The 21433-nt window shown below is 33.0% G+C and overlaps 1 protein-coding gene across 1 annotated transcript; it reads left to right on the top strand.

Moving 5' to 3' along the window:
• Positions 1-1898: 1898 nt before the first annotated feature.
• On the top strand, positions 1899-20367 carry LOC114299218 (1,4-dihydroxy-2-naphthoyl-CoA synthase, peroxisomal-like). The gene is made up of 5 exons (XM_082890617.1): positions 1899-1922; positions 3274-3429; positions 11546-11596; positions 19760-19882; positions 20251-20367. The coding sequence occupies exons 1-5, from the start codon at positions 1899-1901 to the stop codon at positions 20365-20367; spliced, it is 471 nt and encodes a 156-aa protein (XP_082746743.1).
• Positions 20368-21433: the final 1066 nt, after the last annotated feature.

The following is a 21433-nucleotide window of genomic DNA, read 5'->3' as shown; positions in this document are numbered from 1 at the left end:
TTAGCTGTCGCCAGCCACTCCTCTCCCATCATCTCATGTCTGTCGTCTTTTCTTTTCTCCTCATCAGCTTCTTCATGTTGTTGATATACACAGATCTGCACAAACTAGATATCGTTTTGCAGCGTGGAAAAGAGAGGCGAGGGAAGCGAGACTGATCTGAGTTGCGATCTGGTTAGTTTTTTTCTCTCTCGTTCTCTCTTTCTCTCTGGCGATTCGGTGAGATTTGGCGTCGGTGACTCCGACGATGGGTTTGTAGAGATTAGGGATGAATGGGAGGGACAAAGGCATTGGCGACTATGGGGGGTAGGGAAAGGGTTTGTGGCGGTGGGAGGTGATCTTAAAGGTTTGAAGATGGTGACTAGAGAGAGCGGTTAGGGTTTTGCGAGGCGAATAAGAAGAGGATGATGCGTCTGCATTGGCGCTGGTGGAGAGGGTGCTAGTGGAGACCGACAATGGTGACAATGGCGAGGAGTAGCGGCAATGGCGGAAATGATAGGAAAGTAGAGTATAGAGAGAAGATATGAAAATTGGTATAAGAAGAGGTAGGGTTGAAGAAGGGTAAACTTGATAGATTGAGAAGTGTAAAGAGGAAAATTTGATTGATTGAAATGAGAAAATTGGTGTAAGGAGATCAAATTGTGATGTTACTAGAATTATTATTATTATTATTATTATTATTATTATTTTAAGTTAATTAGATAATTATGAGAGAAAATTTAATTAATTGACTTGTAAGATGTGACATTTTATTTTATTGATTATTTAAATTTTTTTTGTCTTTATTGACTATTTTAACTAAAACCAAACATTCTAAATAAGGGCTTGTTTTGGAATTTACTATTTTAATTAACTTTTTAATCTTTTATGTGTAAAAAAAAAAAAAAGAATGCTATAATAACTCATAATAATTTTTTTAATGATTTGACATATTGACAAAAGAGAGTTAAGATTTATTGGGTAACAAGTCTAATTGGATCGATGGATAATTTTTTCTAAATAATTTAGGACTATTTGTATAACTCTTTGAAATTTATTTAAAATATAAATTATTTTCTAGGGTGATGCATCAATAAATCTCAAATTAATAATTTATACATTGTTTAGTCCTAAAAATTTTTTTATAGACTGAAAGGTCCCGTTATAGGGAAATTGACCATAGAGGGCATATACATCAAACATCATCATCATCAAAACAACATCATCATTATCAAAACAACATCAAATATCACAACATCATTATCAAAACAACATCAAATTACAATAATGTGAAAAATTACAATGTTTGAAATTAGATTTCAAACATCTAATGTTCATCAAATTTCAATAATATTTGAAATTATAGAATGAAACATCAGATTCATTTACCATCATGAACATCAAATTTCAATAATCTAATGTTTACTATCATGAACATCAACGTCAGAACATCATGAACAAAACATCATCGAATCTGGGTTTGGATCCCACCGGCAATCGCAGAGACAGAACCAGAGCAACATCTTGATGGTGTCCTGAATCTGTCTCTCTGTCTCTCTCTCTCTCTCTCTCTCTCTCTCTCTCTCTCTCTCTCAACTCCGACGTGTTTTGTAAACCCTAACAATGGTGGACCAATCGGCCGCCGTCGATCTCTTTCATCAGATTCATCGCGCAACAGCCGATCCGATCCGATCCGATCCGATTCGATTCTGTTTCGCGCCTGAGATTTCGGAAGATTTTCGAAACTGTTTTCTCCGCTGCTTGATTCTGCTAAAGCTTTGATTTCTCGAGAATTCACCAAGGTTCAACTCGAATTCAATCGTTTTAGCATCGCTTTTTCTTGATTTTTTTTTTTTTTTTCTAGTTAGATCTTTGAAGTTTGAAGTTTGTGAAATTTTTGAGTCTGTTGAAAAGCTGTGATAATGGAAGATGGAAAAGTGAACAAGGTGAGTTTTTTTTAAAAATGAATCTGATGTTTGAAACACCCACAAACATCAAAAATATCAGATGATGTTTGATGTTGTTTTGATGAGGATGTTTGATGTTGTTTTGATGATGATGTATAAATGGGACTAAATGATGCATAAGAAAACTTTTAGGACTAAATTGTTCAACTTTTCAGAAAATAGGATTTTTGGGTAAATTTTCCTATTTTGTATGATTTAAAAAATTAAAAATGTTTTATTGTCAATTTTTTTTATTTAACATAATTAATTAAAAAAATTATATAACTCTCTTATATAATGATATAATTATTAAATTATTAATTAAAATAAAATTTAAATATCATTAAAAATTATTAATTAATTTGATGATTAAGGCTTAGTTTGGGAAGACTAAATAAGTGTACTTTTTGACTTTTTATGAAATATGGATTGGGTTTGGGTTGAGTTTGAAGTGATGTGTTAGAGAGGTGATGTGACTTAAATAAGATGATGTGACTTAAATAGGATAGTGACTTTTTGACTTTTTGTCTTTTTTTAATCATGCCAAACTTGGCCTTAAATCACATGGCTAAACCGCATTTTAATAAAGAAAAAAAAAAAGAGAAAGAAAAATTATTTTATCTGTCCTACCAGTTCAGAAAACGAATTCCCAAGATTTCCAACCAACCACTATCCTGTGAAGAAGTACAAAAACACACAATTTTGATATCCTTCAAAAACAGAGCGAATTAAAAGCTCACACACAAACCAAGCCATGGCAGAGAACGAAATCAACACCATGAAAAGGAGACTGGCCTCTGTGACCAACCATATTGCTCTCATCATGAGCATCAGTGGTTCGATTGGGTTGTGCAATTGCATTGCTTCTTCTTCTTCTTCAATGGGGTGTTTGGTGGGATTTTTTTGAGTCAATTTATGGTTTCTGACTTTTAAAAAGTTATTTTGGACTGTTTGGTTAAACTTTTTACAAACAACTTTTGATTCTAATAGCTTATTTTAAATCAAAAAAAATTGATTTTGAAAAGCTGCTCACCCCTTGCTTCTGATTATCAGTGGACATGTTAATTTATGGTTATACTCTTAGAATTTTTTATTTTTTATTTTTTTAAAAATAGAAAAAGACCCAAATGGACTATAAAATATTATTATTATTTTTTATGAAAAATATACACAAATAGTGAATAATAAAAAATAAAAGTTAATTGAAAAAGCTACATCACATCTTATTTAACAAACATTACTCAGCAACTTAAATCTATAATCCAACAATTATACCAAACAGATTAACAGTTTCTGATTAAAGTCATAATCTATAATCTGTTAAGTTATAATTTATAATCTGTTTTTACAGTTATACCAAACAGCACCAATGAACAATAGATATCACCGTATACACGGTGAAGTCCCAACCCACGACCCTATTTGGAGACTTGTTGATTGTGATGACAATGGCAAGGAGTTCACCGACATGGTCTACGAGAAAGCTGTTGGCGAACCCATTGCCAAGGTTCAAATTTTATCTCTTTTTTATTTTTTTGGGGGTGTGAATTTAGTAGTGAAGTGAGTGAAACTGTGGTTGGTGATTTTTCAGAAAATGCAAAATGACTTTGTGAATGATATTACATGCATTTGTACCAGTTGTGCTAGTTATACAGAAATTTTTTACAAAGTTAGATAGAGATGTGAGGTAAAAGATGAGTGGCATCCATCATACCCGGGATCCACTATTTGTTTCACGTATCATACGTGACCCATTGTGTGAAAATTATTGGTATTTAGATTTACTCGTACTATAAATCAATGATCTCATATTGTTATCATGTTTCGATTATCGTCTTATAAGTCAACATTGTCTTATAAGTCAACATTATATTAGTAACTGGCACAAGTGATGAAATCATTAAACCAATAACATTATTGTTGTTTAATATAGAACGCAGGTTCAATGAGTCAGCTTCACAAACATAATTTGACGAGGATGAATCTGATTTACACATCTTACATTTTGTCCTTTCTTTTTTCTTTTCTTTTTTTTTTTTTTCCTTCTTTGATACATAGCATTATTGCTATATTTTTAATATTTGTAGAGGAACAATTATTGCATACCCAGAGGGAATTGCTATAACACCCCAAAAATGCAAATCATAATTATCTGGATTACCCACGTATTAATTGCGGACAAAATGGGTTCAGAAACTGAAATTGATAACATAATGTGTTAATTGCAAATCATAACATATCTGAAATTGATAACATAATGTGAACTGACATTGACGGCTACATATCACCGCTAACATAGATATTTATCTGGATTACCCATGTGTTATTTGTCCAAATTAGGAAATTATCTGTTGAGAATACAACTTTGAAACTGAAATTGACGGCTGAAATGGGTTCAGAAACCAAAATGGAGTACATGGATATGTTAATTAGAATTTTTAGAATCATCTGAGAAGTTTAATTAAAAATTGATTTCCTCTGATTCGTAAAGTCATGTTGGCTCTTATTACTTGTATTGAGATTAGAGATGGATAATTAGAGCCTAATTCACATTAGTAGAATTAAATTTAGTGTAATTGAGATCATAATATGTTGAGAATTAATTTAATTAAAGTGAATTTGTTATAATTTAATTCAAGTAATTAATTAGCCAAAAATGTACTCATGTATATAGAATAGGACTTGTTTTTCTACTCACCCATTTAATAAGAAATAGGAGAGGTAGTGGGCATTGTTGAGCCTTCCGTAAAGAGAGAGATAGACTTCTAGGGAGGGAATTCAAGGAGAAGAGGAGAAAGAAAAGAATTAAGGGAAATTAGGCTTGCTATTCACAAATCAACCCTCTAAGGTAAGAATTCTCTTCTAATTTTTTGAAATTGAGATGTTACACTCATGAATTTATGGAACGTAAGTTGAATTAAGAAGGAATCAAGCCTAATTGTTGTTTTTTATGGAGTAAAATGAAGTAGAATATACGAATGAACAATATAATGAAGAAATTGTAAGGATTGAGCTCATATTATGTACATGCATGGTAGATTTGAAGAATTTAGTTCAATATTTTGACATGCATGTTTCATTTCATGAAATTCTTGTTTAACCACTTATTTTCTTACATGATTTCTATGGCTCCTAAGGATTTCAAAAGAATTTCCTCATGGATTTTTAAGTTGAAGCTTCTAACTATATATTTTATGTTTTTACAATTTGATTGAAGTTTTAAGCTTTCGATTGGAAAATTGGGCTTGTTTTTGAAGTTGTGATTGTGTTTGAAGTTGGAAATTCATGTCCGTATTTTTAAGTTTTCTTGCATGGCTTAAAGAATTTTCCATGGAAGATGAATTTGGAACTCAAACAATATATGTTCTATGATTTCATACTTTAATTAAAGTTTGTGCTCTTTTAATTGAAAATTTCGGTTTCGTTTTGTAATCATGATTTTTATTTGAAGTTGGGAATTCATGATTTTTATACTTGAATATGCTCGAGTCTAAGAAATTTGATCATCTCATGGACAAATTAATTTCATACACATGATCTTTTACTTGGTCTCTCATAATTTCAAAGAAATTCTCATTTAAAAGCTTGAATTGAAGCTTGAACATACATTTTATGATTTATAATTGCTTTACATATTATCGGTTATAAATTGAACAATTGAATTTGGTTGGTTGTATTTGATGATTGAAAATTAAAGTTCAAGCTTATTTTTGTGGGTTTTGGAATTGAATTATACAAAAAAGAATGAAAGTTAGAACTGAACGAGAGAAACCGAATAGAAATCAAGTAATCGAATTGAATAGAATTGTAAGAATATGAATGTAATTGAATTGTTGTACTTGAATTTATTTGTTTAGGTCGGACGGCGCATTGTAGTGCAATTTTAGCACATATTTTGAGGAGCCCAATGTGAGTAACACTATGGTAAAGTTATGTTCCCTTATAATTATTTTTTGATTGATAAAAATGTATTGTTTTACTGAAATGATAATGTTTATTGATGAATGATTGTCCTATTTTGTGGAACTGTACTCGTGGCATCCATAGCATATTGTTATTGCTATTGGTATAGAGATCTCTGTCAGTTCCAATTCTTGGAACTATTGTTATTGTATTGATGGCCATCAAGTGATCGTTCGGTCTTTAAGACCTATGGATTGTTCTGCTATGGATGTACCACATATGAATCGAAATGATTGATATGATATGAAACATTGATTGAGAAATTGATTTATTGATGAATTGACTGTTTCAATTATTGAAAGGATATTATTCATAACTCCTTTACACAGTTGTTATTCACTGGACTCTAACTTATTGTTTATTATATATATGTAGGTGATTGAGCACCAGATCAGAGTTGGCAACGTCGACCCGAATCTTGTTCTGTCAAGCCAACCATTGTGCCTCACCACAAGGTTCTGAACCAATATGTGTCAAAGCTTGGGTAGCTCAAATTCACCCTTTTGATTTGTAATTAAGGATTACGTGTGTTTTATGACTTTTATTACTACTATTTTGGCAATGGGATTTAATTCCCTATTTCATGTTTTGTTTTGTCTATTAGTGAATTATGGACTTAAGTGTTTGTATAATTCCAAGTGTATGAAATTTGTTTTGTTCATTTAAGTCTCCATAGCTCATTGGACGATATTTTGTATTATTAATTGGCTTTCGTCAGCCCCTTTATATTGTATTATTTTCATTATTGTAAAACAAGCCTTCGATAATCGCAGATTACTAGCCGGTTACAACGCTAAACTCATAGGGGCGGGTTTGGATCGTAACAATTGCCACAGTGGTTCCTTTTTTGTATTGTGATTGGCTTAGACAGTGGAATCCACATATTTATATTAGTGTTTGGAAAACAACACGAGGGGCATAGCTATTTGTGATTGGTTGAAATTACTACATGGCATTGCCTTGTGCTATCCTCCCAGCATCCAAAAATCTTTCATTTGTAAATAAACTTAATTTAGTACTATGTGCATAACATTGAGCTCTCTATCTGCTTTGTTACCCAAAAGACAACCTAAGAGGGGGGTGAATTATGTTTTTACAAATAAAAATAATAATACCTTAATAAAAATTATGACTAGCACAATAAATAAATATAGTTAATGAAATAAAAATAATTAAAACAAGTGTTCTAACAACTATGTCAGTTAATGATTTTAACACAGTGAAAATGTGAAATATAGCTATGGCAATTTAAATAAAATAAAGAGATAAGGGAGAGAGAGGCAAATAAATTTATAGTGGTTCGACTTCAACTCGGCTTACGTCCATTCCTCAAGCTTCACTTGAGATTTTCCACTATGCTCTAACTTCACAGAGGTGCTAGCAAACTCTTTACAAATGGAGCAATCCTCTATGGATTTTACACAGACTTTCTAAGTCAAGTACATTGAGTGTACTACACTCTTACAAGGTTGAAAATAAGGTGTTTTTGCTTTCACAAAAAGATACAAGAATTATCTCTCAAGCATAGATATAAAAATGAAACTCTGGTTTTTCTGTAAACTTTACACAGGAAAGATGGGCTTAAAGCTATACGTCTCAGTATTTAATTTCTGAAAGAGGATGTAAACAAAAATTGAAGAACACTTCTTAGAGAATTTTTTAGAGAATAGATGTGAGTGATTATAGATCAAAGAATATTTTCTAATTTTTTTTGTAACTTGTTTACATTAGAGACTTTGGTATATATAATGAAACTTATAGCCGTTTATACCCGTTGTATTCATTTGAATTTATAGCTGTTTATAGCTATTGTATTCATTTGAATATCTTCGACTCCATCATTACTAATTTGAATATCTTCGACTCCATCATTATTAATTTGAATATCTTCCACTTGGACTTTTTGGCCTCCTGTTGTGCTGGGCTGTTTGAACCTTTTGACCTGCTGTTGTGCTGGGCTGTTTGAACCTTTTGGCATGTTGCTGTGCTGGGCTATTTGAACCTTTGTTTTGGATTGTTTGAACCTCTGGTTTTGGCATTATTTTTAGGTTGAAATTAATTCCTGATTTAAGCAAATATTAAATACATTCAAACAATATTTAGGATAAAAGTTTAGGTGAGAAATAATGGTACAAAATAAATTTTGATTCTATTTTTCTCTTTCAAATAAATTAAAACATAATTAAATAAATCATCAAAATAAATTTTGGATTCTATTAAAACATAATTAAATAAATTATCAAAATAAATTTTGGATTCTATTTTTCTTTTTCAAATAAATTAAAATATAATTAAATAAATCATTAAAATAAATTTTGGATTCTATTTTTCTCTTTCAAATAAATTAAATAAATCATCAAAATAAATAAGTTTAACAATCTCCCCTTTTTTTATGATGGCACACAATGATGTTTTGATTTGATTTGGGAGTAAGAAAAGCTTCCCCTCAAGTCATGTTTGTTTCGTTGAGTGGCTCTTCCTTGATTGATGTAGTAGCCTGACCTTTGAGGACAGTTGTTCCTAAAGTGCCCTTCTTGGCCACACTCATAGCACATTCTGGCCCCTTCCCTATTACGTTGCTCAGGATTATACCCTTGCTATTGTTGTGGCCCCCTAGCATAAGGTACAGAAGCGGCAGGGGTCCTATTGTTTCTTGAGGGTCCTCCATTTTTTTGCTGGTTGGCTCAAGACTGCTGACCTTGGTTCCTTGTAGTGTCCATCTTCTTTCTTTCTAGAGTAAGAGCCCTATCTACTACCTGTGTATAAGTAGGTAGCTGCACTGCATCAACTTGTCTCGGATTCCCGAATCAAGTCCCCACTCAAAGCGCCTTACTTTGTCTCTTTTATTTGCCACTATAGCTGTGGCATGGCGAGAAAGGGCCTCAAATCGATTGGCATACTGTGTCACAGTCATGCCCTTGTTTCAGTTGGAGAAATTCTTAGATCATTTCTTGCCGCAAGTACTTTTCCATAAATAACTCCTCGAACTATCTCCAAGATAGTTCTGCCACTTGACGGCTTTCCTTAATCATTGTCCACCAAAAATCAGCCTCCCCATCGAAGAGAAATGAAGCGAGGGACATTTGGTCCTGCTCATTCTAAATCTCTAGCATCTCTAATATTTTCTTCACTTGCCTTATCCATGCCTCAGCCGTGTAGGGATTGGGTTCTGCGAAAAATTTTCGGGGCCTGAGTTTTTGAAATTTCGCTATTAATTCTGCTTTGTTGTTTTCACGCCTGGTGTAACGACCCCATCACGTATAATGATTAGCACTTAATTAATTAAGGAGATTTGGATTTTAAGTGCCAATTATTCTAATTTAATCTGAGATCTATGAAAATTATGGAGACTGATTTGTATGCGATTCTATTGAGGATTTATTTTGGAATTAGAAATTGAAAGCCTAAATGGCTCAAGAAAGTGCAAATAGTGAATTGAATTATTTGAATTTTGAGTATTGGACCATATGGGAGTTTAATTAAATATTCGATTCAGATTTATAAAATTGAGATTTGATTAATTGGGTCTGAATTGGAGTTAATTAAGTTAAGAGGATTGAGAATTTAGATTATTATGAATTAAATTCATTTATGTGGTGCCTAATTCAAATATGTAATTTAATGACCAAATTTTGAGTCTAATCAGAAATTGAAGGCTTAAATGATTTAAGAAATCAAAAATTGATGATGATAATAAGTTCAATTTAATATTTGGAACCTCCTTGTTTTATTTTGGGACATTGATCGAAGTGGTAACATAATGGTAAAGTAAGAGTGAACCAAGAATTTAATTCTAATAATTTTTTCTACGAACAGCCGTCACTCTTTTGCCCTTTTATTTTTCCACACTTTGAATTTGGGTGTGAGGCTAAAACCATTGGAAAGCTTATTTCCGGGGCTTCGATTTGGACACAAGAAAAACCTAGAATGGAGTCCGGATGAGAGAGTCATGCCCGTTTGAAGTTTTGGAATCTATGTTGGAAACAGGTACGCTCGAGCGGGAAAATCGACGCTCGAGTGTACTGCGCGAATTTAGCAAGTTTAAAGGCACTTTTCTAGATCATTCTTCACACTTTCATCTCCTCTCTTCATCCCTCTCACCCTAGGTTCGAAAACCCTAGGTTTTTGACCTCAAATACCTTCCATTTCCCTAAGAATTGGCCAAGATCTCTTACCAAAAAGTGAAAAAAACTTGAAGCTCAACATTTTCAACCAATTGGAATTCGGATTTGCAAAGGATTTTTCTCAAAGCTTTGCTCTCTTGTTTGATTCTTGAGGTAGGGGTCCTAGTTCTTTTTCAATACTTGCATTAATAGATAGATTTGTGATATTTTGATTATATAAATGCAAAATCTACATTTTTGAGCATATGGTGTTATATCATGGAAATTGGAGGTTTAGGGTTTGAAGTGTTAGGATTTAATTGTTGGGATAAGTTTATGGATTATGAACCTTGGGTGTATAATCAAAGGGAAAATTAGAATAAAAAGAAGTGGTGTGAGAAGTTTTAATTTTTCTTGGAAGTCTTGATTTTTCTTGAAAACCCAAAGTTGATTCATAATGATAATTAATGATTTCGCTCAAATTGAAAGTAGAATCATGAAATTGATAGGTTGAATTATATATATACAAGTTTAATTGAATTTTTAAAGTGTTTGAAAATTATGTTAAAAATTAGCGATTGAACATTTATCATGGGTGTTGTAAATTTACATGCATCATAGATTTCTTGAGATTGAGAAGGATTTGGGATTAAATTCATGGAATTAGGAAGAAATTGGGTTTTGAACATAAAATGAATTACATGCATGTTCATGATTATGGAAGCTAATTATTTTGGATTTGTTTTTGAATACCTTACATGAGTTTGAGTCTAGTTCCTACATGCATGAACAAATTCTACAAATTTTGATATTCTAATAGTACATTTGATTTTGAAAAAGAAGTTTAGAAAACCATAAGTTCATCGGTTTTGATTTTGAAATTAAGTAAGGTTTTGATTTAAATAAATTAATTTTATGTTTCAAGATTTTGAACAAATAATTTATAAATAAATAAGTGTTTATATTTTCTAAGGCATTTTTATGGTTTTGATCAAGATATGCATGGATTTCAAAAGAATTGAAAATGCGTTTGGAAGCCATTTTTGAGAAGTTCGAAATTCTAGAATTTTACAGACTGCTCGAGCGAACTAATTGCCGCTCGAGCGCAAATTGAAGACTTCCAGTACTTTTTATAGTCTTTTACAGACCGCTCGAGCGATTGAAGGCTCGCTCGAGCGAATAACTATTCTCAGCATATTTTGGAAAGTTGCATTTAGTTCATATTTTTATTCTCATCTCTTCCCAAAGCGTTCTAGACATGATTTATGACTCAATAAAGATTAATAAGCTAACAATCAACATTAATTAGTTGATTAAAAGAATACATTATTAACTTAGTAGTACTTGATTAAGAAGCTAAGTAAGAAATTGGTTTATTCAGAAAATAATGCTTTAGTAATGAAAGGATATGTGAAATGAGAACCCGAATCATTTAAATAAGAAAGAATAAGGATAGTAGAACTCCGGACTATTTAGACAGAAAAAGACAAGAAAAGTCAAGTTTGATCAAGGAATTGATATTGTATTTCAATGTGTATATGTTATGTGCTTCTGTAGGTCACGCTCTATTGTCTGCCTGATTTGTCTGATCTGCTTCTGCAACTAGCTGTGAGTAATAACTTAGTAATACTATGTTCAACTTTATTTATTTTCTGTATGATGAATTAAGATCTATTTTCTAAAATGATATGTTCTGTACAATGAATGATTGTCCAATTTCTAACAATGTATTCATGGCATCCTTAACATCATGTGATATTTGTTAGCTGTTACCCGGTATCGGAGGTTCCATTATGGAACTTATTATGTCTGTCATCTGTTACCCATACCAGAGGCTTCATCATGGAGCTCAGCATGTATATTCTCTGTTAGCCGGTATCGGAGGTTCCATTATGGAACTTGTTATGTCTGCCATATGTTACCCGTACCGGAGGCTCCATCATGGGGCTTAGCATGTTTATTCTCTGTTATCCGGATCCGGAGGTTCCTTTATGGAACTGGTTATTCATAACCACCATATGTTTTGCATCTGTTCTGTTAGCGCTAATGGATGTACCACGTATGATTAAGCATGAACTTTGATTTCTATATTTGATTTGAACAAGAATATGAATATGAATCTGTTTATGAATCAGAATTATGATTTTTGAATCTAGTATGGACATCATTCATCAAAACCCTTTACTCTGTTATTATTTACTGGACTCTAGCTCACTGTATTATTTATGTATGTAGGTGATCAAGCGCGTAACCAGGCTTAGAGGCGTCTGCCTAGAATCTATTTTTGTCAGCCAACCTATGTGCCTCCCATGGAGGTTCCGGATATGTCAAGTGGCTATGGCTATGTGATTTAAAGTTTAAGTTTCATTTTCTTGTTTGGTTAAATAAGTCTTGTGTATTTTGTAAATAGGGCTAAGCCCCTTTTTGTCTAATCTGTATATATATATATATAATGACATAAGGATGATGTGTATATACGTATATAAAAAGTTTTAAATTTTTTTATCTCATATAAGTCTGCACAACTCAATGGACGTTGTATATTTGTTATTTGCCTCCGCTAGTCCCTAATATTATGTTAATTTGTCTCAGAGGCCTTCGGTAATCCTAGGATTACTGGTCAGTTACAATGCTAAACCTATAGAGGCCGGTTTGGGTCATGACACCTAGGTTGGTTTCTTAGTTCATTAGTAATTACTCGAACGAAATTCATGATGTCACTGTTGTTGTTGTCGTTGTTATTGTTGTCATTAGATCTGTTTGCCCTAGTTCTTCCTGTCATTTTCTGTACGAAGGATATTGTTGTTACACCCTTTATTTATTTATTTATTATTTATATATATTATCTATTTAAAGATAAAATGCAAGTAAAATAGTCCAACACACAAACTTTTAAATACTAGGATTTCATTAATGATAATAAAAGATCAGTACATTCATAAGAGAAAGAAAGAAAAAAAAATCGATTACATAACCGAGGGGACTCTCTTACCCCATTACTAATATTTGTAAGACTAGGCCTTTACAATGAAATCGCAACAAATTTGTTAAGCAACCTAGCCTACCCCTCTTCAATCCCTCTTAATTGAAGAGCCACAGATAGTGTTAATGTACTTGCCAGGCATACTCCCAGCTCTCATCGTAAAGTCCGTAGCACCTCAAATGGACTAACAACCTAGGTCCTTCCAATCCTACGCTTTGGCTCAGAATCCTCATGGGGACCTCTTAGTAAGTGAGTGGATCGCGAAAGTCCATCGTCCCATCCGTAGGGATAATCTTTCCGGCCAGTAGGGCTACTAAGAAAATGTCCCGTTGGTGGAAGAGGTTGGTGTAATTGTCGGCCAAGGCTGGTGGTAAAGGGTCGACCTCGTACATGGCCCCAGCAAATTCCCGGACAACTCTTACAGTTCCCATGTATTTGTCATCCTCCCTTCAATACTTCCACTCGCAAGGTATTATTGGTTCTAGCCTGACATACATCCTAAGTCCAATTAGGAATGCCACCTCCTGCGTCACATTTCCCGAGTCCACCTCATTTTTTTAGAAGGCATATTCTATGGAGGAAATGGGGTCCGACTCCATCTCACTCTCTCCTCCTTCACGCTCTTCAAGGGAAAGGACGGCTAAGTGTTCCATAAAGTTTATTTTCATGTCAACCTCCTCGTTCACCTCTTCCATCACTTCTTCTTCCGGATCCTCTTCCTCTGGTTCAGACTAAGAAACCTCCGCCCATATTTCTAGATCACTTAGTAATGGCTCCTCTTCTGGCTCAGATTCTGGATCCGAGAGCCAGTCGTCGTTGTAGAGTGGGCTCGATATCCTACAGAGGAAATACGACAATATTATACTTTTGGTAAGGCTTTAGATCATAAAATGTTTTTAATTGAAGTGTAGTAAGAGACGTGTGCTTAAGTTTACCCAAGGTCTCAAGGGTGTCTAGACCTAAGCTTTGATACCATGTTGTAACGCCCCAAAATTTTAGGACATCATAATAAGATTTAGAACTTAGAATCAATGTTGCCACCAATATTACTAACATCCACTAATTAACAACCCATAAATTGAAAGTTCTTAAATTACAAATCCAATAAAACTTAAAACTTAGTTTTAGTACATAAATAAATAAATAAATAAATAAATAAATAAAACACAAACATAAAAAGAAAACTAGAAAAACATAGAAAATAGGTCATGGAACTTGGGCACTCTTCAAGCTAACCAAGGCTAAATGTTGCCTTGCAAGGCCTCAGTGTTCCCTTCGGTTTCTTCGGTACCTGGCATAAAACACCAAGGAAACGGAAATGCCAATGAGTGATGATCTCAATAAGATACTATAACTCGAAAATACCCACCCCGAAAATAACACTCACAATTAATGAATAATGTGTAGTAACAGAATAACAAGTAGCATTTAATAAGCATAACATGAATGCTATCAGTTGAAATAATAACAATAAATAATAAATAAATAAAAATAATGGCAAGCGAATATTTCATCATAAGGAAAATGCCCACCTTTCTTTTTAAATTCTCATAGATTTAGTTTATCAGATAAGTTTAAGTAACTCACCGCGGAGCACTATTTCCGCTCAACCGCTAAGCAATGGCCACGGGCAATTCTGACTCCCCCTTGGTCAAATATTCAAATGTTATTTGCTGTAACTACCAATGATGCCCACGCACCAGGGTTACGTACCCGAGTCGTGACATCACGGTCTACCTCAAAGGAACGGTCTATGTTATGACACTCGCACCACCAACCATATATCGCCTACATCGATAAGAGCCGAAATACCTTCCCGTGTCATGTTAGGATTTGCGACTCACTTGCGCAAGATTCTAAACTGAGCTGACTCTATCAGTTTTAAATTTTAATGTATCATCGATTCAATTTTGTATTTCTTTACTTCGTCGAATTCACATTTTGATGCATGTGCGAGTTTTAGTTTGAAAACCATAGTGACATAATGTTTATATAGCACAACACAATCATGTATGGCAACCAAAATAAATTTGATAGAATATCTTAGGAATCATCACAAAATTTCTTAAGAATTCACACATTTCTTCTTTCAGCACTGTATGGTCGGACAAAAAAAATATGAAACTCATACCAAACAAAGTTCAACCATTACAGTATTTTAACTGGTGCTAGTTCATCGAGTTAGAAAAATATTTCGAGAAGAATACCAAGGCTAAAAATGATTTTAAAATGGAGAAATAAAATTTGGAGAAAACTGGTTTTTCTAGGACAGTGAGTTATATTAACTTCCAACACATGTGATCTATGTTTGAAAAATAAAAGGGGCCTCAAATGGTGTCAAAACGAGGTATGGTCAGAATGGTTTGCTAGATATTTGAGTTTAAAACATATTTCTAGAAGAGTTTGAAGACTGAAACCCAACGGAAGATGGTCAAATAATTTTTCTAAGAAAACTGGACAGATTCTGTCACATTTTGAAAAAATTGACGTTTCTCTCTCAATGCTTAAAAAAAAATTTATGAAACCAGTGGAATTTAAAAGATAACTTAAAAATCTATAACTTTTTCAATTTGAATCACTTGGAAACTCATTCTGTAAAATAAACGGTGACCTGGTAAATTCAGCATTGCTGCTGCCTCCAGACAATAATGAAGTTAAAAATATGTTTTGACCACGAAACGCTGTCAAATAATTTTTTTTTTGATATTCTAGCACCATGAAAACATGTTAAGCTAACTCCAGTAGTTTCAGATTTTATGAAAGTGTTCTCATGAGTTTGTTTGGGTTTATTCAAAACGGATTAAAAATCTGTTTTGCAGGAAGTTCATTATTTTGCGAAAACTACACTTTGTATTCACCATGAATCATATGCAAGACTATAAAAATTATTTCTTGCTACTATTCCCATGTGAAACTCTAATCCTTCATATTTACTTTCATTAGTGGTAATAGGGAATAGATGAAAATAATATTTATGAAGAGTGAACACAAATTCACATGCATGCAAGATTATTTCAAACAATGGAGAATATTTGAACACATAAGGAGAAAAATCAGTAGCTAAACCATCTAATTCATGCTTGCAAGAAGGATAGAAATCATATAATCATAAGATTATCATTCTATTAAAATGTAAACATGCATTGAGCTATTGTGTATTAACAATGCACAGTCTTGCATATTTTTAATATATAGATTCAGTTAAGAAAAATATCTAAGGGAGGATAGAGGTTGAGTATTCCTACCTCAAGAGAGCTTTTACAAATGATTCTCAAAACTTGCTTTGAATTGGTAACCACCAAGCACCTTATTTTCTTCCTCTCTTATTCTTTTCTTTTCTACTCTTCCTCTCTTTTTCTTTTCCTCAACCGTGGAAATGAAAAGGGGTGAATAGTGCACTATATATAGAAGCTTGGAGGCAATCTTTATTTTTATTTTATTTTATTCTTTTTTTTTTCTCTTGGCTTGGGAACTATCATCTACAAGAATAGGCTTAGAGTATGTTTCTATGCATGCCATGGCATGCCTTGACAGCAGCCTTGTTGGGAAGAAGGGCAGTCAAAATGTTCTACTCAACACAACAAATCTAACTTCTATTATTTTTTTTTTTCAAAATGAAAATCAATGTATATATATCCTAGTCACTAGATTCCCCCCCCCCCCCTCCCCTTCTATCCTCTAACCAACTTGGTTATTATTTATTTAACTCATTTAGTGCCCACAACTGTGTTTAGATACAAAAATTTAATCACAGAAAGCTAAATAATTTTATTTAAAGGAATTTAATATTGGTATTAATTATGATGCTATTGACATAATTATTTAATAATCACTATTAATTGACTTAATATTATGATTAAGAAACTAATTAGTTGTCCAAAAATTCAGGTTCTTATAGTTAACACTCTTTCTTACACCTTTACCTATAGCCCAAACCCTTGCCTTTACACCCTTTCCTTTGCTTTCTAAGTTATTTTTCAGAGTTTAAAAAAGGCTAAAAATCATGCTTTGAGGTTTCAAAAGTGGAAGGGTTAGCCACCCTCCTCGTTTTTACTTACTAGCTTCTTTTTTTTTCTCTCTTTGTTGTTTAGCTTTGTAGGCTCTTTTCATGCATTGTGAGCCACTGTTTTTCATCCGTTAAGTGCTGTTTCAAGGTTGTCCTAGGTTGTTTAGTTAGTTCATGCTTTGATTAGCTTGATTGTTGTCTCATAAGGTTGCATACATACTTGTTGTATATTGTTATAAGCTTTTCTTTAACTAATTTCCATGTTTAAGAACCTCATTTTAATAATCAACTTTCCATTCATTTCTTTCATTTGAGAGTTATTTCAATCGGTTGACAGTTATTCAAAACGTGAACTAGAGATCTATGCTTAATGGTTTAATCTCTACGGAGATTCATTGTCAACGGCATAGTCTCTTGTTCATGTTGAGAATCACCTCCCGTTTGACATGTTTCTCACTTAGTGGACATAATCTATTAGTAGACATAATAATCACCTTGGACTTAATGGATTAAAGGATGGTAAAGACTAATGAATTTGGCTTAAAATGAACCAACCCACATAAAGAAAATGAGTTATATTGCTTGGGGTTCGGCCAGACCTTATGCTGAGTCCATTGTATCAAGGGTTGTCTTACATCAATTCATAATGTTTTGATGAACCTTGAAGTATCTCTACCTCCCTCTTTGAGTTCACTCCATGATAGGAGGGATGGTTGGTTGTTGTTCATTGCATTTATCAATCTTTGTCCAAATTGTACCTGAAATCATCAAGCAATAAACTTGCTCATTGATGGTTTTGGAAACAATTCCAACCTTCTCTCTAGGCTTTCCCATGACAAAGAAGTGTAAGAGGGACAAACAGAGTCTAGAATAACTCTGTCTGCACTGTTTTCACTTCAGAGCACAAAACAGGATTTTGCATGAAATTAAGGCATGGTCGGCCCTTTTGGAGCCCAGCTGGGCCTCATTGAGGCACGGCCGGCCATCAATGTTTGGTTAGCAATATGTTTTACAGAAAACAGAGGGCAGTGGCTGAAGGTAAAATAGAACAGGCCTAGGCAGACAGAGTTGTTCTTGGACACTGTGTATGCAACCCTTGTGCATCCTTGCTTACCTTAATGTTGTAGATTAATGCTCCGATTATTAGCGTTGTAATTATTATTGTTATTACAATTAGTCTTGTTAATTATTAGTGTTGTAATTATCATTATTGTTTATTTGTAATTGTTATAGCTAATTAACTTAGATAGTTATTTTACTTCTCATGATTATCCTTGTTGTAATAGAGTCGTTAGCTAGTTAATTATTTGCTTATTTATTCATTTGGTTTTGTAATAATTAGTTTAATTTGGACTTTCGGATTTTGATTCGCACCCTCTTGTACGAGGGCAAATGTGTAATAAGTTATATGTCTTCTAACCCTACGTTTTTCTCCTTTTTACTTACTTGCTTACGATGGTTAGAATAGAATATCATTTTTCAAATTAGTATTTTATACGCTGCATCCATTGTCTTGCATGCATCCAAGGTTCGGCTCATCATACCAACCCAATGTCCGTGTTCAAATTTATTACTTGAATATGTGCTTTATCGCATGTCTTGAATGGAATCATATGCCATGCTCGTAGCTGAGTCTATAAAATACATAATGTGTGTGTTGCATTTAGTTATATGCATTAATTAGGAGCATGCATATTTTTTCTAATTATTTTGCTTTGTTTTGGCTCGGAGCACTAAGTGAGTAATTTGTGTTTTAGCATCTTGCATCGAATGTTTGTGTTACCATGTCAAAGCATACTTTCATGAGGCTAATTGCTTAAATGATATAATTGTTTGAATGCCTGTGGGTAAAAGTTAGTTGCTTGAATTGGGATAGTTTGATTAATGTCCATTTTAAGCCCACATTTTCAAGTGGCAAATTCACAAAACAATTTCAAATAAAACACCAAATCAAATATTTCAATTCTTGCAAATTAATCTATATTTGTGTGTGTCACATAGTAAAAAATATCTAATAATTAGAACAAGAGCATATAATGTAAATAAAAAATCACATCATGATTAGTAGAGGCTGATCTTTGATCGGGCGAGTGGGGTGCTCAATTCATGACCTTCCCCTCTCGTACCTAAGTTCCTGAGCCGAGACACTTTGGTGATGACGAACTAATGGCCTTTGACACAAGTCTTGAGTTTCCTAAATTTTTCAAAAATATTTAGGTAGCGACTCTGAAATCTGGCAAAGCAGTCCATTTTTGGCATTTGATTCAAATATCGATTTTTCAAAACGAATTGCTGGATTTAGAGTCTTTTTGTGTTTTCATTATTTCACATTACACTTGTGAAATCAAAATTAGAACCACAAGAGTCCAAACTGTAGGGCTATTCGTCTTCTGAAATGAGCACGAAAAGCGAGCTACATTGATCATATGGGAAATGTGTTTTGATCAAAGTTTTACAATATAAATTTTAAATTTGGTATTGTAAAACTTTAATTCTGGTTAGATAGGTTGAGCCTAAAAAAACACGTGAAATGTGGTTTCTGGCAAGGTTCTACACTGCTTTCGAAGCAAAGAAAATGGAACTTGCCAACATAGTTGTCCCGGTGAATTCAAATTACAACCATGTATACCATTTCATTTTTAGTTCTTGAGCATAACATAGCTAATAAGCTCTCTCTCTCTCTCTCTCTCTCTCCCCATTAGTTGTTTATCTTATGCACTACATAAGTATGTAACATCCACGTGCATATGTCATTTCGTGTTTTGTTTATTTCTATATATAGCTAGAGAAGTTAGAACAAGAAACGGTTAAGTGGTGTCGAGAGATCTTAAGAAACAATTCAACTGCAATTCGGGTGTTGAAATCCGCTCTTAATGCTGTTGATGACAGCCATTCTACACTCCAGGTATCATTATTTCAAACTCCGTTAATACGACAATGCTAGCAATACAACGAAATTTACAAAATGGTACACAAATGTGAGACAAATGGTGAAATTCACATAATGAGACACAAATGTGAGACTCAATGAATTTATTGTAGTTGTGACCCTTTATCTCACATTTGCGTCTCGTTTTGTGAATTTCATCTAGGCACTTATCCTTATTAATATAAGCACTGCAAGCTGATATAACCAAATTGTTGCAGTTGTGGACACTATTGATTCAATAATTAAGTCCCATAAAGCCAACAATGATTTTTTGATACATGAATATTGTACAAATAGATTGTATCGATCTTTAGATTAGTTCTAATTTTTCATTTGATGTGTAGGAACTTGGAGGGAATGTCATTCTGATGTTTTATGGAATCGATGAAGGTAATGAGGAAAAGACGGCATATATGAAGTGTAGACGGCCAGAGTTCTCAAAATTCCCCCGACGACCATAATCTTGTGTTGGTTCGTCCCATGAAATAATTTCATCTGACACACTGACCTTCATGATTTAAGTGATTCTATGTGATCATTAAAAATCTCAAATTTTTTTAAGGCTTGGTAAACAATGGAAAAGGGAATAAATCATTATTGTTGTTGTGTTATAATCTATTTGTTTATTTTTATGATCTATTTATGGCCATATTAACAATTAATTTGCTTATGTTTCTCTAATGTGCCTAGAGAGTTTAGGTTAATCATATTAGCGGGTGGCACAACGATACTTGTGCAATTTAGATAACTAATAATAAAAACAAATAATAAAGAATTTATTATCATCATATGTATGTTGCTTACAGCAAAAAAAGTCTTTGGTGACGAAAATGCATGACGAAAAAATATTTCGTCTCCAAATATATATGTTTTAGTGATGAAAATAAGATTTCGCCTCCAATTGTACTATTTTTAGAGACGAAAACCAAATTTTGTCACCAAATGCTTAAAATCAAATAAAACAACAGGTGACAAAAAATTTATTCGTCTCTAAATTTTATTTTTCGTCACAAAAGAATTTCTCACCTTGGAAAATTTGGCGGAAGATTTGGCACCATTTTGGAGACGAAATTTTTCATCACCATTGTAAAAAAAATTTAGAGAGGAAATAATTTCATCTCCAAATGTATTGTTTTTAGAGAGGAAAACCAAATTTCGTCACCAAATACTTAAAATCAATAAAAAATAAATTGAACCAAGAAATTGAACTAAATTTCTGCGACTAACATTTTTTTGGTCACTAACGAGTTGTGTTTTTTGCAACCAACAACATTTTGGTAGCTAATAGGTAATTTTTTGCGACAAAAAAAAAATATGATCGCGTAAAGTAATGGCGGGAGAGGGGGAAAAAAAAAAGCGAGATCTCAAAACCTTTGGTGACCAATAAATTGTGGTCACAGAAAGGGAAATGTCATATTTTGTATTAAAACTACATAATTTTGAATGTTTCCTAATAATAATTAAATTTGTTACGATTTGAAATAACTATTAATAATCAGTTCAAAAAAATATTAATAATTAAATAAT

This window comes from Camellia sinensis, chromosome 10 (assembly GCF_055761805.1).
Source record: "Camellia sinensis isolate YWXY chromosome 10, ASM5576180v1, whole genome shotgun sequence".
Taxonomy (NCBI): Eukaryota; Viridiplantae; Streptophyta; class Magnoliopsida; order Ericales; family Theaceae; genus Camellia; species Camellia sinensis.
Note: the sequence above shows the minus strand (reverse complement) of the source record. Positions and strands in the feature narration are given on the sequence as shown.

What these genes read in the sequence shown, in the direction of transcription:
- LOC114299218 (XM_082890617.1), top strand. Translation starts at nt 1,899, where the DNA reads ATGGAAGATGGAAAAGTGAACAAG. An exon ending in TTGGCGAACCCATTGCCAAG is followed by an intron (nt 3,430 to 11,545) that starts GTTCAAATTTTA and finishes GTGCTTCTGTAG; the next exon opens with GTCACGCTCTATTGTCTGCC. An exon ending in ACAGCCATTCTACACTCCAG is followed by an intron (nt 19,883 to 20,250) that starts GTATCATTATTT and finishes TTTGATGTGTAG; the next exon opens with GAACTTGGAGGGAATGTCAT.